General features: G+C 38.6%; 1 protein-coding gene across 4 annotated transcripts in view; it reads left to right on the top strand.

Moving 5' to 3' along the window:
- The window catches only part of LOC123556674 (SCO-spondin-like), a 103,947-nt gene that overhangs the window by 63,127 nt on the left and 16,423 nt on the right, over window positions 1–24,397 (top strand). For all 4 annotated transcript variants that reach the window (XM_053542934.1, XM_053542933.1, XM_053542935.1 and 1 more), the window contains exons 7-15: window positions 2,746–7,476; window positions 8,246–8,419; window positions 10,340–13,037; window positions 13,703–13,871; window positions 14,933–15,098; window positions 15,998–16,135; window positions 17,339–17,500; window positions 21,174–21,365; window positions 23,350–23,550. In XM_053542934.1, coding sequence (XP_053398909.1) covers window positions 2,746–7,476; window positions 8,246–8,419; window positions 10,340–13,037; window positions 13,703–13,871; window positions 14,933–15,098; window positions 15,998–16,135; window positions 17,339–17,500; window positions 21,174–21,365; window positions 23,350–23,550 — 8,631 coding nt within the window. The remainder of the gene's footprint in view (window positions 1–2,745; window positions 7,477–8,245; window positions 8,420–10,339; window positions 13,038–13,702; window positions 13,872–14,932; window positions 15,099–15,997; window positions 16,136–17,338; window positions 17,501–21,173; window positions 21,366–23,349; window positions 23,551–24,397) is intronic.

A 24,397-nucleotide genomic window follows, 5' to 3' on the forward strand; every position in this document is an offset into this window, starting at 1 on the left:
GATGAGGTATTTATTCCCCGTTAGAAACTGAGGGATACAGTTGTCGCGGACATTGTCCGTGTTCATTTCTCTGTCGTTCTATAGCTGTATATACAAACGATAACAAAATTTGTAACTCAATATGAATTTTGAATACGCAGCTATGGTTGCTATAAAATGTTCAACACCCTTAAATATATGTCATACGTTGGCATTGTTTTTATTTATCCTACAAACAATAACAAATTTTGTAACTCAATATAAATTTTGAAAACACAGCTATGGATTCAGAACGGCAGACGAACGGATACGGACAATGACAAAACAAAATTCCTTCGATTTGAATCGGGGAATAAATATCTCGAAACATGCCATTTTAATTGTTTTTATTACTTTTCGAATATGTGGTATAATAGCTTTTTGCTGTAAAATTTAGTGATGTTGTTTCATATTTTTTATTAAAACAAGACATGTTACAAGTTCATCAGTAAAACTTTCACTAAAATGTTGTGCAGTGAAAAATCGTTAAAAATCAGTAAGCAAAAAAAAGGTAATTTTTTAATATAGAAGGATAAATTATTCAATAGGTTTGTGTTGCTAAAAATTTAAATAACGAAAATTCTTTTTATGTTTTCATGACACTTGTCAAAACTTTATTGTTGGCTCAACTTTGACACATTTATGCACTTTAATCATCGATAGTCCAGAATGTGCTAAAAGGCTTCTAAATCTATTAGTGATATGGTCATTGTGACTGACTTGATAATTTAAATGTTAAGACTTCCTGACTGATAAGGTGTTGATAGCTGTCAAAACTTCTTAATATTTCAAATACTTGTAATTTTATTACCCTGTATGCTTTTTTGAATTTGATTGGTTTATACTGTTAATTGCACTTACAATAAGGATCATTTCAATTGGTCAGTTATGATTTGCTGAGAAAAAATATACAGCAAGTTTGGAAGAAGATATTTGGATTTCCAAGTAAAAACATCGTGGTTTTCCACTAGAACGCTAGAATTGTTAATACTTAAATCTTTTTTCTAATTGTTATATTTTACGGATATCCACGTGAAAACTGTTAATTGTTACTTTAAACTGTGTGGTTTTCCACTGAAGAATAATAAAGAAGAAAATCTGGAACTGTATTTTAGTATTTGGACATAATAAGTAATGCCATAGTGCAATAATACCTATAGTATTTATAACATTCCATCATAAATTTTCGGCATTACAAAAACCTTAAAGTTTAAAAGCATGATTAAAAACACAGCAAAGCAAAAACTGAAAATAAAAGTGAAATTCCGAGAAAAGACAAAATTTGTAATCATATCGATTGCCAAAATGTTTTCACTATTCAATTAAATTCTAAAGTTCGTTGTTTATGAAAACTGTTGTCATATTGGAAAGCCCCCTTACATTGCAACTATCAAATGTATACAACTAATGACGGTATGTTCCGAGTTCCATTACATATGTAACAAAAGAGACAAGATATATATCTAAATGCAATTGAAGAAAAGCAGATCGTTTGCTGATAACATAAAAGTGCTGAACACCCTGATATTAAATGTGCATTTGCTCCCACTCTGGTTCTTTAGAAGCGCCTTCTCCGAGTCGCTGGCTCCTCATCTTGGCCAAAAATACACATTGACGGTAGTAATCCGCCAACAAATCACGTAGATTATACAGTAATAAGACATTCTTTTCAACAACATCCGAACGGTGACTTTGAAATATCTGACTTGTAGGCGAAATACATAGACATATGTCTACTTTCGGTTTAATTTAGTCCTATTTCACAACTTTCAAAAGTTCACACGTCAAGAAATGCCTTCGCTCTGCAAATCGACCTGCATATATAACAAGTTTAACCAACTTTGAGTGGAATAGCATTGCCCCTCTTTTGAGATAAGGACTTAAATTTGTTACAGAAAGTAAAACTTAAACTCACCCTCTGTCTTTGTTTACATTTCTCGTGTAGTTCCGGTCATTAGAGCCGTCTTGGAAGTTTCACTGGCTCTTTTTTCAACTCACCTCCACAAAGAGTGGGAGCCAGTGTTTACAACCCGTTCGATAGTGTGTTATATCTTTGTATTTTGATACCTGAAACAGCTAAAATACCTAAATAACAAATACCTCACCTAAACTTTCATAAGTAATTTAAATCTATATTATGCAGTGGTATGTGACATCAAATCACTTTCTTACTTAGCTCTATGCATCATATACATGTATGTTGTTCGGACAAGCTCATTCATAAAGACAAGACAAGACAAGCGAATCTTTGGCTAGCAAAAAAAGTATTCCATAGCATATAATCATAGTCCAGAGGCACCGTTTACCTGAAGTATTTGTGCTGTGTTGCTACGCATATGTAGGTATAGAAGCTCGCCGACAGAGTAGGTGTAAATATTGGATTCGTAGGAAAAAGAAAGATGACTGGCTCATTCATTACAGATTTGAAAGTTATCAGATTTTTCTAGTGTGTAATTTCAACAAATTAGATTAAGCTTGCCCGCTCCTGTATAAGGCTGCTGACCTTCTGTACGAAATTGAGCATGCTTGGCAGATGTTTTACATGAAGGAAAGACACAATATGATATGCCACTCTAAGCAATTAATTTTTTTTTATCCTGAAAATTATGATAAAATGTGACAATTTTATTTAATAAGTGTGAACAATAATTGGTTTCTAAGAAATATATTTTGTTATTTCTTGGTGTTATATTTTCCAACAGTTTTTATTTTTAAAAATGCTTACAGGTTCAGCATTAGAAGAAACTGTTTGTGACATGGGTAAACACTGTCCTATCCATGGTGGGTTTGGACCATGGACTCAATCTGGTAAGTGTGACGCTGTTTGTGGTTTTGGTATGCAGAAGCGAACACGGGAATGCGACAGCCCTTTTCCGCAGTATGGTGGAAATCCCTGCGTTGGAGAATCAGTTATTTTTGAACCGTGTGACTCGGGAATCCCATGTTCGATCAATGGTGAATGGGGACAATGGACCAAGTTTACTGAATGTTCAGCAAAATGCGGTACGGGAGTTCGTAAACGAAAAAGATTTTGCGACAGTCCACCGCCAAAATATGGAGGTGCTATGTGTGAAGGTCCAAAAGCAGAAAAACAAAACTGTGATACAGGCATTGCATGTCCTATTGATGGACAATGGTCTGCTTGGACAGATTTTGCACCGTGCTCAGCAAAATGCGGAACTGGGAAAACTAGACGATTTAGACTATGTAACAATCCAGTTCCAATGCATGGAGGCAAGGACTGTATTGGTTCTCCGGTAGATGAACAGCATTGCGATACCTATAAAATATGTCCAATTGACGGAGGTTGGAGTAAGTGGACAAAATATTCTACATGTAACGCTGACTGTGGACGTGGACTCCAGGGCAGGACTAGAGCCTGCATCGACCCTGCTCCACAGTATGGTGGTGCTTACTGTGTTGGGTTAGACCGTGAGGAAAGAGAATGTGATACAGGAATAAGCTGTCCAGTTCACGGTTTTTGGTCACATTGGCTTCCTTGGGGTCATTGTTCTGCTTCATGTGGCATTGGATTTCGCCAGCGACATCGTTTATGCAATAATCCTTCACCAAAGTTTGGAGGTCTTGAATGTGAAGGCAGTCTTATAGAAGAGGATGTGTGCGATACAAAAACAATGTGTCCAATTCATGGGGGATGGTCCAAGTGGTCGAAACCATTACCATGTCCTGTTGATTGCGGTGTAGGAACGACAAAGAGAGTGCGAGAATGTAACTCCCCGGTTCCTATGTACGGAGGGAATGATTGTTCAGGACCGAATACTGAGTTTATAAAATGTGACTCGGGTTTAAAATGTCCAATTCATGGTAAGTGGTCTTTATGGAGCAAATGGAGCATTTGCGAAGCTGAGTGCGGAACCGCGATGCAAAGTAGAATAAGAACATGTGATAACCCTGCCCCTAAATTCGGAGGACTAGCTTGTAAAGGTCCTGGTATGGAAAAGCGACCATGCGATACAGGAAAACAATGTCCGGTTCATGGTGGCTGGGGACTTTGGACAATGTGGACAAAATGTTCTGTTTATTGCGGCACAGGCATGATCTCGCGCAAGAGAGTTTGCGATAGTCCAATGCCGCAGTATGGTGGTAAAAATTGTTTAGGTCTCGAGTATGAAGAGATGCCGTGTGAAACAGGAGTTATGTGTCCAATTGACGGAGGTTGGTCAGCATGGAGTGATCTCTCTTCTTGTTCCGAGACTTGTGGGGTAGGATTTATGCAAAGGTCAAGAATATGTAACAGTCCCCTTCCACAATATAATGGCGCACCTTGTCCTGGTCCAGACTTTGAAAAACTGCCATGTGACACAGGAACTAAATGTCCTGTCCATGGAAATTGGGGCCCATGGACAGACTACGCCATATGTGAAGCAAAATGCGGAAAAGGTGTGCAGACACGTACAAGAATATGCAACTCCCCAGCTCCAATGTTTGGAGGAGATTCATGTGTGGGCGCAGATTTTGAAAAAATACCGTGTGATTCTGGAGTGTTTTGTCCTGTAAACGGCGAATGGGGTCCTTGGACAGAGTTTACACATTGTAATAAGAAATGTGGCGTTGGTATTATAAGGCGTTTTCGACAGTGCAATAATCCTGCACCTTCATATGGCGGTCATCTATGCGTAGGTTTGGAAAAAGAAGAACAAATGTGTGATACCGGAATTTATTGTCCCATTGATGGTAACTGGGGACTTTGGTCAGCATTTACAAAATGCTCAGTGACATGTGGATTTGGAACGCAACAACGAAACAGGGAATGCAATAACCCACATCCTTCATATGGGGGTGGTGACTGTGCCGGTCATCCACTGGAAACACGCAATTGTGATACTGGCACATCATGTGCAGTTAACGGCGGATGGAGTGCTTGGACAGGTTTCGGTCCTTGCGATGTTAAATGTGGCGCTGGAATGCAGAAACGAAAACGATATTGCTCAAATCCAGTTCCAATGTACGGCGGCGATGACTGTCATGGAAAAGGGTACGACGAACGGCCTTGCGAGACTGGAATCAAATGCCCTGTACATGGGTCGTGGACTCTGTGGTCTGGTTGGACTGCCTGTTCTAAGGATTGTGGATCTGGTAGCTCAGTTAGGACACGTCAGTGCTCCAATCCACCACCAATGTATGGTGGAAACCCTTGCAAAGGTCACGATACGGAAGAAACTATATGCGATACCGGAATTAAATGTCCAATACACGGTGGTTGGAGCATGTGGTCAGACTACTCTCCCTGTTCTGTATCATGTGGGACAGGAATGATGCAAAGAATTCGAGTTTGTGATTCTCCAATGCCACAGTATGGAGGAAAGGTGTGCATAGGGGACAGTACTGAAGGGGCCGTCTGCGATACTAAGATTAAGTGTCCAATACATGGCGGATTCTCTTTATGGTCTAAATGGAGCAGATGCTCTGTTGATTGTGGGGAAGGCTTACAGTACAGAACAAGGCTTTGTAATTCACCAGTACCTGAATATGGCGGTGTCCCATGTAAAGGAATATTTAAGGAAGAACGAATCTGTGATACTGGAATATTCTGTCCTATCAACGGAAATTGGGGAGCATGGTCACCGTTTACACAATGTTCGGTTGATTGTGGCAGTGGTATTAAAGAACGGACAAGATTTTGTGACAACCCAATACCAATGTATGGAGGAAAACCATGCCCTGGATCAGATTCTGACCAAGCAGTTTGTGACACTGGTATTCATTGCCCCGTTCACGGGGACTGGGAAATATGGACTGCTTGGACCTCATGTTCCGTGACATGTGACGTTGGGGTAGTAACAAGAAAAAGGTCTTGTACTAATCCTAAACCAATGTATGGCGGCAGATTATGTAAAGGTGATTCTCTACAAGAAAAAGTATGTAACACGGGCGTTTCTTGTCCTATAAATGGAATGTGGAGTTTTTGGTCAGATTGGTTGCCGTGTGATGTTACGTGTGAGGCTGGAACACAGTCTCGTCTGCGTATTTGTAACAATCCACCTGCTCAGTATGGTGGCGATCCATGCTTTGGATCGGCGATAGATAGTACTGTATGCGATACTGGAGTCCCTTGTCCGGTCATAGGAAACTGGAGCCCATGGTCAGTATGGAGTGACTGCACTGCTACCTGTGCAGACGGACTGCAACAAAGGATCCGCACATGTACAGATCCACCACCAAAGTATGGCGGAGATATTTGTCCAGGAAATGCAGAAGAAGTACGGAAATGTAATACAGACATCTTCTGCCCAGTAGATGGACACTGGGCGCCTTGGACAAAGTGGACTCATTGTTCCAGATCATGTGGTATAGGAGTACATGCTAGAACAAGGACATGTACAAATCCTCCCCCAGAATATGGTGGAAAATTCTGCGTAGGTCCTCAAGACGACACCGGTGATTGTGTTACGGGTGTACATTGCCCTATAGATGGTGACTGGGGTCCATGGACTTCCTATGGCAAGTGCAGTGTGAATTGTGGTATCGGTACGAAAACTAGAACAAGATTGTGTGATAACCCTCGGCCGCAGTATGGAGGTAGCATATGCTACGGTGGAAACACAGAAGACATAACATGTAATACGGGAAAACTGTGCCCTATCAATGGCGCTTGGACACAGTGGTCACAATTTAGGCCCTGTAATGTCGACTGTGGCATCGGCGTACAAAATCGTACAAGGAGTTGCACGAACCCTGCTCCAAAATTTGGAGGATTAGACTGCGAAGGCCCTGCCTTGGATGTACTCCACTGCGACACTGGTAAATATTGTCCTATAGACGGAAGATGGTCATTATGGTATGAATGGGCTCCGTGTTTCGGTAATTGCGGAATTGGCAAAAGAGAAAGAAAAAGAGAATGTAATAATCCGAAACCCAATTTTGGTGGCCAAATATGCAAAGGTCCTAATGTAATGTCAGAGGATTGTGACACTGGTATACATTGTCCTGTCCCAGGCGGATGGTCAAATTGGTCTCCACCAGGTCCATGTAGTGTATCGTGTGGTGTAGGTACTCAAACCCGAGTCAGAAACTGCAATAATCCAATGCCACAATATGGTGGTCCTGACTGTGTTGGACTTCAAGAGGAAATACTGAAATGTGATACTTTAATTGCATGCCCTATTGATGGACTTTGGGGTTCTTGGAGTGAATACGGACCGTGTAATGTAAAATGTGGCATAGGGCTTCATGCGAGAACTCGAGAGTGTAATTCGCCTCCACCGCAGTATGGAGGAAATAAATGTGTAGGCTCTAATATGGAGGAAACGAAGTGTGATACTAATAAGAAATGTGTGATACATGGCGGGTGGTCATTCTGGTCTCCCTGGAGTACCTGTCAATCAACCTGTGGAGCTGGAGAAAAGATACGGGTCAGAGTATGCAATAACCCAAGTCCTCTGTATGGAGGTCTAATGTGTAAAGGGCCAGACACAGACGTAATGCCGTGCAAAACAGGTAACATGACTTTCTGAATTTAAGTGCTATCTAACAAGACAAAATGTGTAAAATACATACATATACGTCTAGTACATATTCTTTCATATAAAAAAGTGATTTTTTAATATGTTTTAAAAGAAGTTGCAATAGTTTTATTTAATACTGTGTATTATCAGTGAGATATAATCCATATCACTCACTGCATATCACCCACTGTAAATGCCGATCTACTTGTACAGTATAGATTTTAAATTATTTGCTTAAAACAGGATGAAAATTGTAGTACGTATACTTTGTTCTTTATAGTACATTTCTCGATTCAGATTATTTAATTTAATGAGAATTTCATAACATTATGCAGCAAAAAATAAAATAAAACAACTTTATGTTGTGTGCGTCTTTCTAACGTCACAACACGTCTGACGTCATGTCCGTTTACGCGCGTCTGTTTCCCGCACTGAGATTAAAATTTGTTGAAAAATGCACATCTCAACGTAATTAAGCATAAAATAAAAAGACGCGCTCGTAAAAATATTTGAAATTTTCTCACCTCTCAGTGAGATATTTTCCATACTCACTCATAACAAACAAATACCCTCTATTCATTCACCGACACCAGATCAGAAGGAAAATGCAATTGTAATACTAATATACAGTGTATCATACTATATATAGGGATCGTAAATACTTTCTTTATGGTGTGGTGTCAGAGGCTCTAGATAAGAAACAATTCTATGTACATTGAGCAAATACATGATTGTTGCTTTTATTTTGATTGTGTATTTAGATGTATCTTGTCCAATTGACGGTGGCTGGACACTATGGACAGACTGGGATATGTGTAGTGTCACATGCGGTACCGGTAAACACAGTAGGTACAGGAAATGTACCGCACCTATACCACAGTACGGTGGTCTACAATGCAAGGGACCGGCCAGGGAAACACAGGACTGTGTTACAGGTACGAATGGTTTTTAAAATGTGTTTATATAGGTATCATGGAAACTAAATGTGTATCGTGTTAATGTACGAGGGGTGCTCGAAAAGGAATTGCTTATTTTGATCTGGAACTTTCAAAATGTAAGTAATCACAAACGTTTTTATTTCGTGCGCTCAAAGTACTTCCAATGGCTGGAAATGCACACACAAAATCAGTCGTTGAATCCACTTCCGGAATGTGTCACGGTACGCTGATTTAGGTATACTAGTAAGGTACTGGTATACCGCAGATCCAAGCGCCTGTCTGGACCGGCATCTCCGTCCAGTGAGGAAGGTTTACAATTTCGAAAAAAGGAAGAAGTCACAAGGAAACAGGGTCTGGTGAATATTTAGGGTGTAGTAAAACTGTTACCTTCTATTTTTGCAAAAACAAAATTGTAACAATGGCAGACGCATGGGCTGGGGCATTATCATGTAGAAGTCGGACATGTTTGAAACTCGCGACTAGGCACCGTTTCTGGTTGTATTTTTTTCAACTTCTTCAATACCAAATGTTTGTAGTATTTTCCAGTAACGCTTTTGCCTGGCACCTGTAATGCAACATAACACCTTCACCAAAGAAGAAGATTGCATACAAAACATTCTTTACATTTTACGCGCGTTTAGCAATTACTGGTCTTATGCTGTTTTGGTGGCCAAGATTTTATTGCTAACCTTCCTAACAGGTTCAAAATAATAAACCCAAAGGTCATCGCTAGTGACTGAATTTCAAATTTCTTTTCATCATATTTTTTAAATATTTTGAGCAATTATTTAGCTATTTAAACTCTTTGTTTTTCTTTTGACCATCATTAAACAAATGAGGCACCCACCTGGCAGAAATCTTCCTAATTTTCCATTTTCGTCACCAGATTCAGACTTTGACCTTCCTGATTTGGGTGCATTGTCGATCGACTCTCGCACATAATCAAAATTCTTTTTCCATCTTAGCAAGCAGTTGTACTACAGTAGTCAACGACTGCGTGTAATTCAAATTGAAAATTATTTATCATTCAATTAGATTTATGGGCACATAAATACATCATTGTGTAGGTATTGGATAGCGCTATACAGGTATATATTGATTAGTTTCAAGTTCTACGGGGATATCAAGCAACGACACAATTAGAAATTCTTTTCGAATACCCTAGTATACGCTGGTCATTTGGTATAATTCTAAACGTACCCCCAACGTAGTGTTGATGCACAAAAAATGTTTATATTGCTTTTTTAAAAATATTAAAGATATTCAAGTTATTCACCAATGTCAGCATAGGGTATACCAATATCAAACGTTCCTATCAATGCATGCAATGATGTCTGACTAAGTTTGATATAAATAAAGCAAAGCAGGGCAAAATGTATGATCCACTATCACGTGCCACCCGTATCAAATAATGTTTTCAGTGATGTCTGTATATTGTTCATAAATATTCCTTCTTTGAATCTAGTTGGCTTACGGATGGTCGGTGGTTCTACCAAGGTGCCCGCTCGTGATGAAATTATGCACGGAGGGGCACCTGCGGTCTTCCTCCACCATCAAAGGTGGAAAGTCGCCCTAATTGTGACCTATACTGCGGCGGTGCGACGTTAAACCCCTACCCCCCCCCCCCCTCAAAAAAAAAATCTTCCTTCTTTAAACCAAGTTGAGCAAGTCACACTATAAGAAGCTAGTGTGTTTCTATTCCTTCTTATTCTCATTGGTTTAAGAAGAAAATTTTCCCTTTGTAAGACATGCAAATATAAGTTGATTTTTTAAAAAGAAGTTACAGTAGATGATGCTCCTAAATCACACCAAACATTAAGGTTGATAAAAATTTGGACTTCTTATGATTGTTTTAAATGATTATGATTGAATGTGCATAAAACGCACGGGTGCCTAAATGAAATAGTTATTTTGCAGGTATACCGTGTGCGATTGACGGTCATTGGACCTTGTGGACACTGTGGAGTGGATGTTCTGAAACTTGTGGCGTTGGTGTAAGGAAAAGGGAAAGATTTTGTGACAATCCACCAGCACAGTTCGGTGGGGCACCTTGTATGGGAATTCATGAAGAGACTGAAAAATGTGTTACTGGAGTGTCTTGTCCTGTACATGGTTCATGGTCATTTTGGTCACCATGGTCGGTATGTATGGCGGATTGTGGTATAGGAAAGAAAATAAGAAATAGAATATGTAACAATCCCGCTCCACTTTATGGTGGATTAGATTGTATCGGACTATCGGAGGAGATGCGCGATTGTGATACTAAAAAACATTGCCCTATAAACGGTAACTGGGGTCTGTGGATGGCATGGTCAAGCTGCTCGGCGTACTGTGGTTCGGGTGAACGAAGAAGAATCCGGAAATGCGACAATCCACCTGCACAGTATGGCGGCACACCATGTAAAGGTTTTGCGGAAGAAATAGAAATATGTAATGCACCAAAACCATGCGCTATTGATGGACAATGGTCACTGTGGGGAACGTTTTCAGCATGTTCAGCAACGTGCAACATGGGGACACAAATACGTTCACGTGTATGCAATGACCCGCCGCCACAGTATGGTGGTGTAGATTGTAAAGGGCCGGCGGAGGAGACTATCAGTTGTAAAACTGGTGTGCCATGCGCAGTAAATGGAAATTGGGGAGGCTGGTATCCATGGTCCAAATGCAGCGTAACATGCGGTAGTGGAGAAGTGGAAAGGCATAGAGATTGTAACAATCCTATACCACAATATGGAGGACTACCATGTGTCGGACCAGCTTATGAAATTGGAACTTGCGATACCAAAATATCATGTCCAATACATGGTGGGTGGTCATCGTGGTCACACTATACTCCGTGTACTGGCAAGTGTGGAATAGGTTTTCAGGAAAGATACAGAGAGTGTAATAACCCTCCACCAAAATTTGGAGGGGATTTATGCTATGGACTTGAAAGTGAGCTTATAGACTGTGATACGCATAAACCATGTGCAATTGATGGACAATGGGGCATGTGGATGAAGTGGACAGCGTGTAATGTCAAGTGTGGTGTCGGTGTCCATTCAAGAAAAAGAGAATGCAATTCACCCCCTCCTCAGTACGGAGGACGCGATTGTAGTGGTATTAACATAGAAGAAAAAAAATGTGACACCCTGAGAAATTGTGCTGTTCACGGGGGATGGAGTTTTTGGTCAAAGTGGACGGCATGCTCGGCAAGCTGTGCAATGGGAACTAAAACACGATATAGAGAGTGTACAAATCCTGCTCCATTGTATGGCGGGTTGGTCTGTAAAGGTCCTGACCAAGAAATGGTTAAATGTGACAGTGGTGTCCCATGCCCAGTTGATGGACAGTGGTCAGCGTGGTACAAATGGAGTGTATGTTCAGTGCAATGCGGTATTGGTGTAAAAGAAAGAATTAGAGAATGCAATGCACCACCTCCTCAGTATGGCGGTATGCCGTGTAAAGGTCCAAAAACAGAAATCGCAGATTGTAACAGTGGTATACATTGTCCAGTAGATGGCCAGTGGACACTGTGGTCACCTTGGGGGGGATGTTCAAGAACCTGTGGTACAGGAATGCAACGGAGGACACGACAATGTGCTAATCCTGTACCTGCTTATGGTGGTGCAAAGTGCAAAGGGTTTGCAGAAGAACTTCGTCAGTGCGATACAGGTTATGCATGTGCTGTAAATGGCAACTGGGGAATGTGGAGTGAGTTTTCGATGTGTTCTGCAAGCTGCGGTGTGGGTGTTCAAGAACGAGTTCGCTTGTGTGACAATCCTCCACCGATGTTTGGAGGAATGGAATGTCCAGGATCATCAGTTGAAATGTTAAAGTGTAAAGCTGAAGTACCATGTGCTGTAGATGGATCTTGGACGAGTTGGTCAATGTGGACAAACTGTGATGCTACTTGTGGTGTTGGAATTAGAGAACGTTGGAGACAGTGTACAAATCCAAGGCCTAGCTCTGGCGGTAAACCATGTAGTGGACCACAGTTAGAAATTGTTGATTGCGAAAACAAAGTTCCTTGTGCTGTCGACGGTAACTGGTCGCCATGGTCTAAATGGGACATGTGTTCTGTTAGTTGTGGAACCGGATTTCATTATAGATTCAGAACATGTAGCAACCCGCGCCCATCACTTGGTGGAAAGCTCTGTGTTGGAGTGCCTGAAGAGGTGAAGACTTGCAATGAAGGGCCCAAATGCCCTGTGGATGGCAACTGGGCGCATTGGTCGGCTTGGAAGGCTTGTGATGCAAAATGCGGAAAAGGTTATCAGCTTCGAGTTCGAACATGTTCTGATCCACCACCACTTTTTGGTGGCAAACTATGTTTTGGGATTGCAAAAGAGAAAAGGCAGTGTGACTCTGGAATACCTTGTCATATTGACGGCAACTGGAGTCCATGGTCTAACTGGGATATTTGTGACGCTAAATGTGGATATGGTTACCAAAGAAGGGTACGTACATGCACTAATCCAAAACCACAGTTTGGAGGAATGGATTGTCTCGGTATTCCACAAGAACGTCGTCAATGTCAAAATGATGTTGCATGTCCTGTAGACGGCAACTGGGGCGCTTGGGCAAATTGGGAGGCATGTGATGCTGACTGTGGAATCGGTAAACGCAAAAGGTAAATTACATTTTATTTTAGCTAAATGTGGCACATAGGTTCAATCATCTAAATATTTTGGAATTTCATTTCTCTTTTTCAATCTCTTTCATTTATACGTTCAAATATTTAATATTAATTATGAATTTCATTGGATTATTGAAATATTTATGGGAGTGAAATATATCTGGTATATTCACAGAACTATATCATTAAAAATCTTATTAAGTCCATCAAAAGCAATGATGTGCGTAATACACACGAAAATAACACAATGCAGGTAACATTAACATATATGAATCCCGTAAAATTGTTAACTTTCTCTTACATATACATTATAATATCATGCTGTCGCGCGTTACATTACGCAGACGAAACTAGTACAGTTTTGTGTAAATTATTAAAAAAATAAAATTCTTTGTTTTAAATTCAAGATGAATCTATTTTTCACTCGTGTATACCAGATTTATATGTCAAATCAACTTATCTTTCACTCTTGAACACCAGACTTTATATTTCACGTTTTCACGAGTGGCGTACTGTTCAGAACGTACACTGAAACAAACATACATCTCTATAAGGTAGTCTATAATGAATGCAATACTTTTAAAAGTCATCTTCTTTGTTTTACATGTAATTACATGTATCTATATTGATAAAACGACATACTGTACGCCATCCTTTAGACTACGTTACTGCAACAGTCCGGCTCCACAGTATGGTGGAATGTATTGTGCTGGCGGGGAAGTGGAAACGGAAGAATGTGATACAGGTAGATCCTGCTACCAGAAAGGTGCCTGGTCCTTGTGGGGCCGCTGGTCTGGTTGCTCTTCTTCTTGTGGAGTTGGATATCAGGTAAGAATGGTTTTCCTTCTATTGAAGATTTAGTGTCATTTTTTAAATACTTGTTTTTCTCAAATAATTACTGTCAAGTTCAGTGTTGTTTGCAATGATAAGCTGGTGCTGAAAATTAAAAATAACATGAATTAGGTTCCGTCACTAGGTTCCGTCACCTACTTGTCTATATACATGGGCGTAGGAGCGAGTTTAACTTTGGGGGGGGGGGGGGGCAGACCTTTTCGACCGAGGGGTGGGGGGGTGGGTAGGTGCAGCAAGGTATCCCCGGTGCATTATACATGACAAAGCCTCAAAGCCTTGTACAGGGGCCCCCTCAAGCCTCTATGTTTTAGCAATCATTGAGTTATTCTGATAATACACATATGACTAGGCACTGAACTCAGTCATAATATGTATTGTTCTAATTAAGTGTGCCATTTTTTTTTTTTACATTCCTCTGTTGAAGCCCTGGACATACAATCAATTAGCGCTGCATTTGTCTAATTGTGATATAAAGTTGTGGAGATATCATTTCCCTTTAATGGACAATGAAAAACAAAAAAATACATAACGTTTACATGCGTAAACAGGCTTAATAGTTACATAGATTTTGCAGATGCTCAAACTGGAACTGTAGTGATTGCGCTCAATGATATATTATTTTTATAAAATGTAATCAAACAATCCTTGGCGTGGCGCGTACAGATTTCAGTGCTGACACTACGGAAAGAGCAAGTCAGAATACAAGGGAAGACCAAATGCAAATCAGAAATCAGGTTGAAAAGAATTATATGATGCTAAGTAAATGTTATATTAGACTGCAAGTTATATCTCTTTTCCAAAATATTGGGAGGGTCAATCTATAGTTTGGCCCCCACCCCTCTCCTAGCTTTGGGGGGGCCTGGCCCCCGCTGGTCCCCCCTGCTCCTACGCCTATGATATATAATTATAATCCTTTTCATGGGAGTGTTTTGCTGTTGCTAGCCCCTTGTGTTTCAATACATTTAAATATTTATGTGTTTGAAAATGTAACCATGACAGCTGTAAAATACTAAGTTATGAATCTGTCTGATATATAGTTCCGGGTCCGGTACTGTAATAACCCGCCGCCACAAGGTCCTGGTATGGGTTGCCAGGGGTACAATGAGGAGAGAGTGCAGTGTAACACGAACATTGTTTGTCCAGTCAATGGCGGTTGGACGGAATGGACCTTGTTTGGCAAATGTTTGGCCGACTGCTCAAGAGGTAAATTGAACATGTTCAATCCGGTATTGTCTTGAAAATTTTGAGTGAAAGCAAATTTGAAATTATATTTCCCCTAACTAACTGAATATTTGAATATAATCTAAAATAATTCAATACTTTTGGTATGAGTGGTGTTTGGTAATATCTGTCGACTGAGAGTTCAGTGAAATTGTAAGTTAAATATGCCGTTCAAACGGCCAATAGTTTCTATAACATTCATGTTCGTAGACCTGTGCGATGATGTTGAGTTTTATTTTCTGATGTTTGGCAAACTGAACAGTGTGCAATAAGTTTGGTAACAATATTCATGTATGTTCACAAAGGTAGTTCTGCACGTTTGATATAAATATTGTTCAACAATTAAGAATTTCTTTAAGTTACAATTCTTGGTGCATCATTGCATCGGAAGAAAATTCATTTAGTAAAAAAGGTAGGGCCGTGTACTTGATTTGTTCTGTTAGACCGGTTTTAAATTATTGATCCTTCAGACAATTTTCATAATGTGCTCCTGAGGAAATATTGCCCTTTTGATGGCATGTTCGCGTATAGAAAAAGTTCCACAATACAGAGTTTAATGACACTTTTCGTAGTTACAGATTTTCCTATTTTCAATTTAAAATATACATTGGTCGGTCTCCTTAATTTTTCACAAATCCCCAAAAACGATTGGATTCCATACACTATTGTTTATTTTGTTACTATTTCGGATCACTTTACATCAAACCCCATTTCTTCTAATACGAAAAACAGTAGTGGGGACTGTTTAACATTTAATGTACAGGATATATACATTTGCTAACTTCCCGGAATGTTTTTCTGGTAACTGACATCATGCTGGCACTTAAGGTTAATAAACGTGCTGAACTACCTTAACACCAGTTAATTTCCTGTGTTTTAAGGTGCAGCTTATGCCTATGGTTACAAGATTCGACAGAGATTCTGTGAGAATCCACCACCTTCAAACGGCGGATTACCATGTCGTGGAGACGCTGTTGAAAGGGTAGAGTGTTTCGATTTCCCGCCTTGTTTTGAGCCCGGTAAGTATTTTACCTAACGACCCACTGCTCTCCGTTTCATATTCTTAAAGTAAAAATCTTCGACCACTTAATCCATAAATCTTTGTTTGTTAAGCAATAATGTCTTAAATTTAATACAAATATGCTCATGAATATGTTGAAGGGATTAACGAAGTTAAACTCAACCATCTTATAGTTATTCCATTTACTGGACACAGTACCAGTAAAGTACGTACGAAGAAAACCTGAAAACATAAAACAGTTCATCCAAAAAGATGAAACAATACTAAGTGTAATACAACAATAGCAACAGCGGTTCATAAAACAATACATCTGCCGTGGTTATTACGAAATGAACAATCACAAAAATAATACCTTACCAGATGCGACTATGACTAATACACATAAATAAATATAGGTTAGTTGTCCAAAGGTTATGACAGTTAAAAAAAGAAAAGAAAAGTTTACTGTTAGGTCTATAAAATATCTAGGAGGAACATGTGTGTATGAACCGATTCTCAAAAATGATGCATAGAGGATCGTGCAAGTTTTAGTTCGCGCCAAAAAGTTATAAGTAGAGAAAGCATAGCTGACCAATAAAAGATGTATCCACTTTTACAGCACGGCTAGACATAGGACGACACGATAATATCAACATGGAGTACAAAACTTTAAAACGGATATAGTAGTCGCAACTTGACCGCGATGGTTGACCTTAGGCTGATTATTCATATCGATTATTTCATTTTAGAAATCAAGGGTGCTTAGGGTAGCCGTATACATTTATATGGTATTAGTTTATATACAGTGCAGTATCAAAGTATATACTTACATTTGATCAGTTAAAGCTTTCCAATACACTAATTTATATTTACATAAATTTATATTTCCTTTTTCTCGTGCAGCTCGTGTTTTACGTACACTCCTTTTCAATAATAGGTTGTGCCTCATTATGTATTATAATACAAAGGTCAACCATCGGGGTCAAGTTGCGTCCACTATAACAGAGTATCGATGCGATACAACGTACTACGGAGTATTGATACGACGACTGTAAGGACATGTACATACAAATATAATACAGAACTATTTTACAAATTGAAGCTAAACAAGGCTACAAATAGCATATTCGTAATATTGTTAATTACAAGTTAACTTTTTACATTTTCGACTACATTGAAATCTATTGATGTAAAGATATAACCAGTGTATTATTATAAATAGAATGGTCAATGTGGACGAAATGGACGAAATGCTCAGAAGAATGTGGTCCTGGTCAGCAGGAGAGAACCCGAACTTGCCAGGAGAATGCACTCGGAAGACCAGCCAATAATTGTAAAGGTCAAGGAAAAGATGTCATAGTATGCAAAGTCCTCGACTGTCCTAGTATGTATTTTATCATCAGCTTTGTTTGACAAATATATGAGCCGTGCCATGAGAAAACCAACACAGTGCGTTTGCGACAAGCATGGATCCAGACCAGACTGCGCATCCGCGCAGTCTGGTCAGGATCCATGCTTTTCGCTTTCAATGCCTATTGCAATTAGAGAAACCGTTAGCGAACAGCATGGATCCTGACCAGACTGCGTGGATGCGCAGGCTGATCTGGATCCATGCTGGTCAAAATACACTATGTTGGTTTTCTCATGGTGCGGCTCATATCTCTTTTTTAGTTTTTTGTTGTTTTTTTTTTTTGTCGTCAGTCTTCAGATTATTAGAAATGGTTATGCTGATAATATACAGTTATCTCGAACCTCAATACATGTATATCAAATCTTGTATGCATTAGTTTGTACGATCGTATTCATAAATTTGTGACGTTTCAATATTGTATTAAAGTAATTGTATCACTAAAATCAATACTAATTTCAAATATATTAAGGAGATAAGATGTTATTTCTAGCTTTCTGAAACAGCGTTGAACAATACATTAGACATACAGAGCTCATTTGGTCCCTCAAGCGCTATTTATTCGATGGCAGTATCGGCCAAATTCAAGTTTCAGACAAAGAAACCACGTCTGTTTAGATACCACTTGCATTAACAGGCCACCTTTTCAGTTCTTTTTTTGTTTTGTTAAGGAACGCCCTCATGCAATATATGTTAAGTCGGTCGCGCTAATAACCACATCAGCTACGTTTTAGTTTCAGACAAACACGTCTGTTAAGACTTAGAGACCACTTGCATTAACAGTTCTTTTTTGTGTAGGTTAATTCGCGCTAATAACCACTTCAGGCCCGCCAAGTGTAAATCATTGGACCTTACTTCCTAGCATATATTAGTATGTCGTTAGGTGCATTATATGATATATATGTACACTCCAGGAAATACCTAATATCTTGTTCAACTAGTAAAAAAAGTGTAAATTAAGACAAATTAGAAATTAAGCGTCAATTAACCATCAAATATCATTTAATATAATTATATTGTATGGCATAACCTGGTAAGGTTAATAGGGTCAGAAAGATTTTGTAAATTTGTGACAGCCAATTCATTATCATAGTAAATGTGTAACAATGCTTTATGGCAATATGTAAATCAAACCAGACATATGACACTATTTTAACCGTTTGTTTTAAGTTTGGCAGTAGCACATGTATCCGTTCAAATAATTAGTGCAACAAAAATAGCACATGCTGAACATCACATGAGCATGCCAATGTAGTGGTTAAGAGATATAAGTAGAAGGTCTGGCCCTGAACTTGCACTATTTTGACGTGCCAAATCACTGAAGTCGTCATAAATACTGACTGACTGACTTTTTATCATTGATACTGGTTGCTCATTTGACCAACGTGCAACAGGAACATGCCGATTTCGATAGAATGCAAAGTGATAATACTGAAACGCGGTAAAGTAAAAGTAAACACGTTGCTGTTGAGGAAAGGCACTAGGGAAGGAAAAAAGATTAGCACTATTTATATTTGGACTACTTGTGTTACACCAGCGCAGGCTTACATTTGATTTAGTTGTGATCAGGCATAAGCAAATTAGCAATTAGCAATAAGCAAATCAGCAATTAGCAATTGGCAATAAGCAAATTAGCAATTGGCAAATAGCAAATCAGCAGTTAGCAATAAGCAATAAGCAAATAAGCAATTGGCAATAACCAAATTAGCAATAAGCAAATTAGCAATTGACAAATAGCAAATCATCAATTAGCAAATAGCATGCAATTTTGCATGTCCCAATCGGCATTCCATAAAGAGGAGATGCGCATATTATCTCCGTGTTTCGGTCGGATAATTTTTATGCCCCCGAAGGGAGGCATGTTAGTTTTAAACTGTCCGTTAGTTCGTTCGTTCGTTCGTCACAACGTTAACTTTTTGCATGAAGGCACTTTACTCGCGAACCACTGCACCCAGGACATTCAAATTTCACCTGCTGGTAGTACTTATTGAGTACACGACCCCTACTGATTTGGGGTCACCAGGTCAAAGGTCAAGGCGCTGCGGGCGCATTTGTCACCATTAGTGACAGCTCTTGTTCACTGACTTATTGCCCTTTGATTATTCAACAGTAGTATACTGTAGTACCATCACTGGCTAAAATTCATTGAATATTTCTCAGCATTCAGCAAAAAACACACCGGATGTTTCACTCTCAAGAGGAGGTGGGCATATATTCTTCTTTATCCGTTGGAATTATTTTTTGATTGAGTCGGCTAAAGGCTGAAAGCCTTTTGACGAGTCCTTGCTATCCAACGATTCTCTAAATGGACCAAATAACACAGTGAAGGGATGTAGTTCCATTAGATTTCTCAAACTTAAAACAGTTCACTGCATGAATGAAGTTAAGTTGTGTCAATTCCCTTTGCTATGACCAATATACGATGTAATCTGTCATATTTATGACTTGTAATTGTGCAATACTCGAATGTAACTCATTAAGCATAAATGTGCATTTTAAGAATTGCGCAGGCTTACAAAGCTTGGGTAACATCCAGCGAAAGACAAAAAATAGTTCCACAGGGCTCCAGATAAGATGCGTATTAGCGTAAATTACGTATAGAAATAATGCAAATACTCATGTCTAATAATTTCTAAGCGTATAAAACGTATATAAAATTACAGAAACGCACACAATGCTTTTTTAAAAACAAAATCTGAATCGTCTGGATGCGTTAGGTAGCATAGCCGATCAGCCTTAATTCTCCCACATTGAACGTAAACACGCATCGTATGATTTCTATAAACTTTGCGTGGGTTGAATTTTGCAGTCAGTAAACGGATAAATTATCGGAAGAAGAAGCTCTTACTGGTTTGTTTAGTTACTGCTGATATTAAAAATGATTTTAATTCTTATTTTTCGAGAAATAAACAAATCGGCGAAACATTAAATTGTATTTTCTTGTAGTTTTTGAAATCGAAAGTAGGTCGTCTATGTTTGGCTGCTTTCACGGAACGAAACAACTTTTTTATGAAAAGATTTAAATAAGAGGTAATTTAACCGTAAACTTCAATGTCAGATACTGCCAATTGCTGCTAAATGTCTTCGTACCATCACAATTTGTAAAATATATTGTTCAAACTGGAGAAAAGTGTAATCGTATCCGGATATAATAATTTGGGTAAATATCGAGCTGTGTTATGAAATTTTAAGAAAAAAACTAAAAACAAACTGAAACTGGTAGACTATACTGTCAGTACATCAATCATTAGCCGACTCAGGCCATTCAGGCCTTTGATTTGATTATTCAACAGAAAATTATATCTGCCCAGTCAGTAAATTCCACTTTTGTTCTTTTAATATGCAAATTTCGGGGAGCATTCATAGGTTTTACCGGTCTTTTCTATTTTCTTGTTCTATTTTAAAACGATTTAGTAATATTGTCAAGATCTAAGATATGAACTAAAGTTTGGCAATCGTTCATTAATTTTCCATCAGTCACCAAAACCGGGAAAAAGGTCGGAGCTTTTAATATATATATAAACAGTAGAAATATTAGAGCGGACCATGTATACCTACTTGCCAGTTGATTGTGGAACTATATACTAATGGATTGTGAATCAATGTGCGTGCGGATTGTATATTTCACGTTTCAGTCATTTTCTTTCAGCAACCCCTCTGAACTGCTCTACGGAATGTAAATGGGATAATGGTATAGGTTATGCGATGTATCCAGGAGACTGCACGATGTTTGTCCAGTGTGACAGTATAGACGGTATTCCTGTAGTGCAGGACTGTGCATATGGTCTTCTGTGGAGCTTGAACATACTACAATGTGTGTTCCCAGCCCAGTCTGAATGTGGTACGTAATTTATCCACTGCAAAGCCAGTCACAACAGACTGAGCTGTATTAAGACTTTTCCTATTCAGTATTATTATCAAACTATTTAGTTGACACAATGCATGTCAGTCGTATAAGCTATTTTCATCTTATCATTTATTGTCAAAAAAATCGTATTCGGAGTATACTCAATCAAACGGGAGTTGTCGATTGTTGTTATGTGTGTAAACTATTCTGTTATAGCATACTGGTTTCCCAAAAGTTTCCGGACCTAAATCGCTATGTTTTGCCAGCAACTTTCAAACAAAACATAGTAGAAACATGAAATGTTCACAGAATAAAGCTAGGTTCTTCTTAAACACCATGCAGAAGTCGTATTACACTTGCGTTCATTAACACAAATGTAGACGAGGCCTCAAATTGGGCAATCAATTCTATTAATATCCCAGTTATTCCGAGTACTTTTCCGGACCTTTCATTGTAACAGTTGTAACCTTTCTGTAAAAGCAAACATTTCCGATTTCATTATAAATATTCAAAATTAAAACATAATTCTACGGCGTGATGATGATTTGAAAAGTATATTTTAAGAATTAAACAAATACTAGATTTGTCATACGCTCATTACAATTACGTTTAATTACGTTTGAATGACGTTTGCAACGCCACGCTAAAATTGACGGAAAATATTGAGCGGACTGGTAATATTACAAAAAAAAAAAAAAAGAAATTAAGAACTTTTGATATAGTTAACAGCTTAAAAAAAGAACAAGAACGGTCTCAAAATTGGTAGTCTAACGTCCTGACCACTCGGGCACTGCTGCTAAACATCTGATTGAGCTACGGTATCGTAAGTAAATACCCGTCTGTTTTGGTTCCTGTTTTAATCGATGATTTAATGCCGTAGTATAGTGAATAAGCCTATTTTTCTGACTTTCTTTGTTTCATTTTAATAATATCTGAATGTTTTTACTGTATCGCCTGCAAATGGGAACATCAATTGACTGATGTTCACCTTCAAGGAGCCTCAATTTCTGCGCATGCGCACTGTAACTGGAATTCCCCTGCAGTTGACAATCGCTTGTGTAAACAATTACATCGAAGTAAGTTTAAACAACCGCGATATTCAAATGATAAATAAGTTGGTAATGCTAGGTTTCGCTGCTATGTAAAGGCAACAACGGTCCAGATGAAATAATATTGTTACCCAGATGCTTTACGACGGAATAAAGTCTATACAGCACGAAATGTAAAAGGTCCGGAAAACTACTTGGGTCCGAAAACTACTGGGAAACCAGTATCGATTCTTTTATTTTAAATAGTACATCAAATTTGAGAATAATCATAACTTTAACAGGTAAAATCAAAGAAGTATAAAATACACAGAATGGCAACTGGCTGTAATCTCGCGTGAGCTCGTGTCAGAGCGTGATTCGGCGTTATCTTACTAAAAACAAACATCGGCGAGCGTGGAGTTGCAATTTGTACCTTTAAAACTACATTTAAAATACATGTTAGCTTCTAAAACAAAATTAGTTTAATGTGAAATGGTCTTAAGACACGAAGTACACGGAGTTTTTTTTGCCATCGAAAGAAGCATGGTCATACGGTGATAATTATTTTACCGATGAATAATTGCTTTCGCATACAAAATGGCGCGTGGAGAAAGCGCCACTTCCGGTAAACGAGATCTCGTTTTTTTTTGTCACGGGAGGTTGGCGAGATTTGCTCTATATGCCTTTCAAGTTGCCAATCTATTTATTTTTATAGCTCTTTGGTAAAATATACGTACCTTAATTGTGAAACATCTTCAAATCCCAACAATGTTCGTTTTAATCGTTCCTGGTGATCAAGTTTGTTCAAAACCATTATTCAGATACTTAAATGCAATAAAAACATTTAATTAATACATGTAAAAATTAAGCATTTAAGCTCAAAGTCCCATGTCTTGCTGAACAAGTGTTAAAACCGCCGGTACTAATGAGATTGTGTGCCTTTTCTACAGATGTCTGTGAATTTGATAGAGGCCGGTACAGACCGTACCACATATCCTGCCGCGCCTACTGGGACTGCACCTTGCCTTCACCAGTACCAAAATGTTGTGCTAAGAACGAACGGTTCAATCCCTTTACACATCAGTGCGAGATAGATCACAAAGGGCTGTGTAACGAAGAATGTCCACCTGTGGAAGTGTTACCACCTGAAGGTAGAATGATTAACTTATTTGAAAGCAGTTACGACGACCTCAATTTTGCGATAATAATTACAATTTTTCAGGAAATCTGCTGGGTAACATTACACATCAAGGATGAAAGCGAAAGAGGTCTAAGTGCATATGAATAAGGAAACACTTAGGTTTCTTTTGTATTCACCCCTCGAGGTCGTCTGCATACTAAAATTCTACAAAACAAGCTTAGATGCTCGATGTGTGATGTAAAAATATACATCTGCATATCCATAATTCTGCATATATTCCTCCTTTATTGTAAATTTCTTTTCCAACATTGTAGTAAGAGTGCATAGACATATCTCAAATGTGCGTAATTGTATGTATGTTTTCACTGTTTGTTTTATATGTGTGTATGCTTGTTATGCCATGGTGGGATGATAGCCTTATGGAATGAATTAATAAAGTCTCTAAACTCTTTCAAAAATCATTCCAAAATAAAGGAAAAGGTTTGAAAACTGGGAATCGCCAAAACTGCATATCGAGAGTTCAACGGAATAAGGGCGTATCTACATATAATAATCATATGTAGATACGCCCTTATTACGTTGAACCCTCGATATGTGCGTTTGTACAAAATTACGCAAACGTACATATAAAGTGCTGTTTATCTATGTTCTGTATGGGAATAAACTTTTGTCCACACCCGAGCTAAATTCATTCAATCTGCTTTTTGTCTGAATTATTCCTAAATTTCATCTTTAGTTGAAATGCAAAACTTAGAGATATTCGACACAAATAAATTAATAACGAACTTCTTCCTTTGTTAAAATTATGAAATTTGATAAATGATACAATTGCTTTTATACTGAGACAAGATAAATGA

The sequence above is a fragment of the Mercenaria mercenaria genome, chromosome 5 (genome assembly GCF_021730395.1).
Source record: "Mercenaria mercenaria strain notata chromosome 5, MADL_Memer_1, whole genome shotgun sequence".
Lineage (NCBI taxonomy): Eukaryota > Metazoa > Mollusca > Bivalvia > Venerida > Veneridae > Mercenaria > Mercenaria mercenaria.